The following is a 4,787-nucleotide window of genomic DNA, read 5'->3' on the forward strand; positions in this document are numbered from 1 at the left end:
CCCTCTCCACTGCTTCCTAAACATCCATCTTTTTTTTCCCATGCCATCCCTGCTCCTCTAAGCCTCATCTCCAAGTTTTTTCTCTCTCTAAAAACCAGAACAGCTCAGTCCTGTTAGTTTTAGCCTTGTGACATTAGACTTACTGTTCACAGCGTTGACTTTTCTGGCTTCCTCTAGATGTTCCATCCACCAAAGCCCGTCTCCTCCACCAAAGTGGTCAGACACAACATGTCACATCACACATTTTAATTTTTAGAGCAAAAACAAATTCCACTGGAAAAGATACTGGAGTTGTCAAAGGCCCTTGGGTATCTGAAACAAAGAAAAACAAACATTTTCCCCCAATCCAATAAATTACCCATCTATGTCCCCCACACTTTGTGAATTTCACCTTAACTGATCTTTTCCACCAGATTATAGACGTAGATGTGGACGTCGCCATCAAACTTGATGAAGTACACAGAAGGCTTGGCTAGAACTTGGTAAATGACTTTGCCTATCTTTTTGGACCCGTCGCTTCTGGTGTAATGCACACATTGACCTGTTAAGATGTCGCTGTCAGCGTCTGACTTCACCTCTGCTGGAGGAGTCTCTGCAATGATACGGAGGTTACCTTCTGCGTAATCCTCCAGGAGTTGGTAGATGTATAGAATTGGATCTTTCTCGTAGGTGATATAAAACCAGTCCTTCATGATTGGCACCTGGGCTAGGACCACCCCCCTCCAGTTGTCCTTAGAGCCATGTTTGTTCTCAAATTTATGCTCCACAGCTCGACCAACCATGGCACTTGCGAGATGGGCATCTTTCACTTGAGGAAACACTACTTTGTGAGGCAAGACCTTAAGCTTTAAAATCCTCTCATCGCTGTAAAGTTCAAGTGCATAAACACAGTCAATCCCGTCATACTTGACCAGATAGAGAGAGGGATTTGTTGGCAGTTGATCTAGAACGATGGCCTTCCATTGTGTGACGGGCTCATCACCTTCCTTCCATCCATGAGAAATTCTGCGGCCCACAATGTTCCCCAGGGCCTGGCGAGAAGGCCTTCTCCTCCGCTTCTGGAAGGATGGTGTGCTCATCCTCTTCAGAGACATCCTCTTCTTCATGGCTGTAGACCTAGTGTGGTAGGCCACGGCACTCCTGGTCCACTCTCTTGTGGCTATCGTTCTGTGTTCAGGATTCATACTTGCCCATGGCCAGGGTTTGAAGAGCTTGCCTGCTTAAACCATACACAATGCTGTTGCCTCTGTCATATGAGTGCCTGCAAGAAGAATTTGGTTGGGGTGAGGGAGCACTGGACCAAGGCTCTTGTCTAACAGAACTTTGGAGGGGGTAAGGAAGGTGATGGTAAACAGGTTTTAGCATCTGAATCTAATTCTGTCATAATCAGAAGCTCATACTAGGGCTGGGCAATGGTGGAGCACACCTTTAATTCCAGCACTTAAGAAGCAGAGGGAGGAAGACCTCTGTGAGATCAAGGCCAGCCTGGTCTACAGAGTTAGTTCCAGGATAGCCAAAGCTACCCACAGAAAAACCCTGTCTCAAAAATCAAAATCTAAAGTTCAAAGGGAAATGAACAAATGGTTTTCTACAGCTCAGAATAACATATTCAGTCACATTTCTTGGGCCCATGGCACTTTGCCTCTGCTGCGGAACCTCTCCTTGAATGGCTAGGTCAGTGTGGGATTAAGTATCCCTGTCCCTCACTTTAAACAAGCAGAACAGAAAAAGGATAACAAAGGACGGAGAAGGGTGGCCACACCCCTCTTATACGCTCTAACTGTGAGCTATGTGGGAACATCCACAACTATCTGCCCAGAGACACAGCACATCAGTCCACTGGCTTTCTGTATTGTGCATCCAGACCCAGCCCCAGGTTTATTCCGCGAAGCTGTTGCATCTTCGACCGCAACAAGATTCTTTTGTCTAGGCAACAACAGCCATTTAGAAATAAAGTCTCCTGCGGTTGGTATTTAGCTCAGTGGAAGAGTACTTGCCTAGCAAGCACAAGGCCCTGGGTTCGGTCCTCAGCTACGAAAAAAAAAAAAAAACATCAAAAAAGAAATATTATCTCCTAAAATGTACATTCACAGAGAGGAGCTTTGGCATTTTAGTAGAATTATGAATTAGATATTGTTAGCAAAGGATAATAAACTCTTAGACTGACTAGCCTAGACATTCCGCCTAGCTCTCAAACATGGAAGACATTAGAACATACGGTTACTCGCTGTACGAGGGAAAACTATTAGCTTTCTGGCCTACAAGGGTCCCAGTTATCTTCATAAACGTATTTACCGAAAGAAAATGTCCTAGTCGTCCAGATTCTGTCTTCTGAAATCGGTCAGGCACCAAAAGCCTGTTGAACAATTGTGGGGTTCAGGAGCTGAACTGGCTTTCACACACCGCTGGGAAGATAGTGAACCCACCTTCAAGGTGTCAAGCGCCCCCAAGTGGAAGAGATGCGCAACCTCTGCCCTGTGTCTGTGACATCATCCAGGCTCTGCTTATGTCATAGAAGCCCACTCAGGCCAGTTCGTTCCCTAGTTACGCTTAGAAACTTCCAGCATCTAGGTTTTAGCATCTCATGTAGACTCCTGGAGACCAAAATAAAGTCCCCACCCAAATATTCTGATGACTCGAGACACAATCTACCCAAGTAGATCTTTTCATGCATTTTTTTTTTTTCTGAAAAAGTCTTTGGTTTCTGAGTCACCAACATTCTTGGTGGTTATTTTCCCAGCTCCTATCTTTTCTTTGGTTATCTTTAAGCCATTCTCCGTATCAGACGTATTGCTAGCCTCTCTTTCTCCGAGGCAGCCCACTGGATAGCACACCAAAATTAGCTTTATCAAAACCCACAATTAGAGGAGGGCCATTTTTATTCAAACAAAGCTGGAATTTTTACAGGATTAAATACCTTGTATTGAAGTCAATGGCAATCATTAATTATGAATTCTTTGAAAAGAGGGAGGAAAAATTAGCTCCTGGACCTGCTTCCAAAGCTGGGATAAACTGAAGACAAACCCGGTATCGACCAGTCATATTTTAAATGTCTTTAAAGTTTACCTGCACTTCTGGTTACAAGGAATTTATTAGATCAAATGCAGTAAAACAGGATGAAATAGATGAGGTAATTTTGTTTTTGAAATATGGGTAGACAGAATAGTGGAAGCAGGTAAGTATGGAATTTACCTGTAAATTAAAGGGCACTTTAATTGTTTGTGTCACATAGTTCTTCAGATCTTCAAAAGGATTCTTTTCAGAACCCTGCCCTGTCCCCACTACACTCTGACCATCCCTTCCCTCTTCCCAATAATTCCCTTCCACTTTAACATTATAATTTTTTAAATGTACTTAGAGCTTAACTTATGGCAGCTTTTTAAAATCTGTCCACTTTTCTAAGTTCACCGTCTTCTTTTTCTCTCTTCTATCTTACTTTTAAGCACACTTTCCTTCACATTTTGTGTTTTACTCTCTCTCTCTGCTCTTCTGATTCCTCTGCTATTTTATGACTGTTGGTCCACTATGTGGCTGACGTCATTGTGGGGTTAATTCAAATGGCATGATTTTCCCCAATTTCTCCCCTTCATCTTACTTCTCTAGGCACCTGCTGATATTTATAGCCTTCGGGATTGTTTTAAGCCTGGAAAGCACACAAACACACACATACATACACACACAAACACACATACATGCACACAAAAACACACACACACAAACATACACATATACACACTCAAACATTCAAATACAGAGAGAGTGAGAGACAAAAACAGAGATAGTTACAGAGAGAGACAGAGTGCCCATGAGAAAACATGTAATATCATCTTTCTAAGAACAATAAACAGAGCCAACTTTCAAAAAAGTGAAGAACAAGTAGGCAACAAGAAAAATAATCTCATCATAGCCATCAACTTGAGGAGGAAAGAGTTTGTCTCACTCAAGGCTTCTAGGTACCTGTCTGTTACTGAGCGAAGTTGGGGCAGGAACTCATGCAGGACTCCAGAGGCAGGAAAGGAAGCAGAGACAACTTAGAAATGCTGAGTACTGGATTGGTATCCATGACCTGCTCAGCTTTCTCTCCTTCTCATACTACCCAGGGCCACCTTCATGGGGGATGACAGTACCCATAGTGGGCTAGACCCTTCCACATCAAACATAAAAAAAAAAATCTTTACTGATGTGGCCAAAGGCAAATCTGATGGAGGCAATTCTTCAGCTGAGGCTCCTTCTTCCCAGGTTGAGTCAAACTGACAATAAAAACTAACCAGGACCAATGCATATCCATTCTGATTGCCACACTGTGTGAAATAGACAAGCCATTCGAATAACCTTAGCTGTTGATCACTGGATGAATGGCTTAAAAAATGTGACATACATTGATGTGATTTTCATCTATGTGTAACAGGAAAGGGTTTTGTTCTCAGAAAAACGGATTGAACTGTAAAATACAATATGTTGTGTGAACGAAGCCAGAGTCAAACAGACGGTTGTGAAATTTATATTTTAATAAGGGATATTAAGTGAAAGGGGGCATTTAAGTATAGAAAGGGGAACAGCAGGGTGTGTGTGTGTGTGTGTGTGTGTGTGTGTGTGTGTGTGTGTGCAGGTGGAAATGGAGGTGAGTGGTGAGGATGAAGTTAGCTAATATACAGTATAAACTGATACAAGGAGTCACAAGTAAGCCCACTGACTTGTTCATTTAAAGCACACAGCTATATGAGATCTGAGTGTAAAACAATGTTTTGAATAAATTGGGGGTTTATAGCTTAGAGATACCATAAATT

The 4,787-nt window shown here is 42.6% G+C and overlaps 1 protein-coding gene across 1 annotated transcript; it reads right to left on the bottom strand.

Moving 5' to 3' along the window:
* Positions 1-231: 231 nt before the first annotated feature.
* Positions 232-2,438, bottom strand: LOC134484268 (Y-linked testis-specific protein 1-like). The gene is made up of 3 exons (XM_087601418.1): positions 2,296-2,438; positions 392-1,261; positions 232-312 (listed from the first exon to the last, which is right to left on the bottom strand). The coding sequence occupies exon 2, from the start codon at positions 1,182-1,184 to the stop codon at positions 393-395; it is 792 nt and encodes a 263-aa protein (XP_087457544.1). The 5' UTR covers positions 1,185-1,261; positions 2,296-2,438; the 3' UTR covers positions 232-312; position 392.
* Between the last annotated feature and the right edge of the window lie 2,349 nt (positions 2,439-4,787).

Source organism: Rattus norvegicus, chromosome Y (assembly GCF_021556685.1).
Source record: "Rattus norvegicus strain SHRSP/BbbUtx chromosome Y, alternate assembly SHRSP_T2T, whole genome shotgun sequence".
Classification (NCBI taxonomy): domain Eukaryota; kingdom Metazoa; phylum Chordata; class Mammalia; order Rodentia; family Muridae; genus Rattus; species Rattus norvegicus.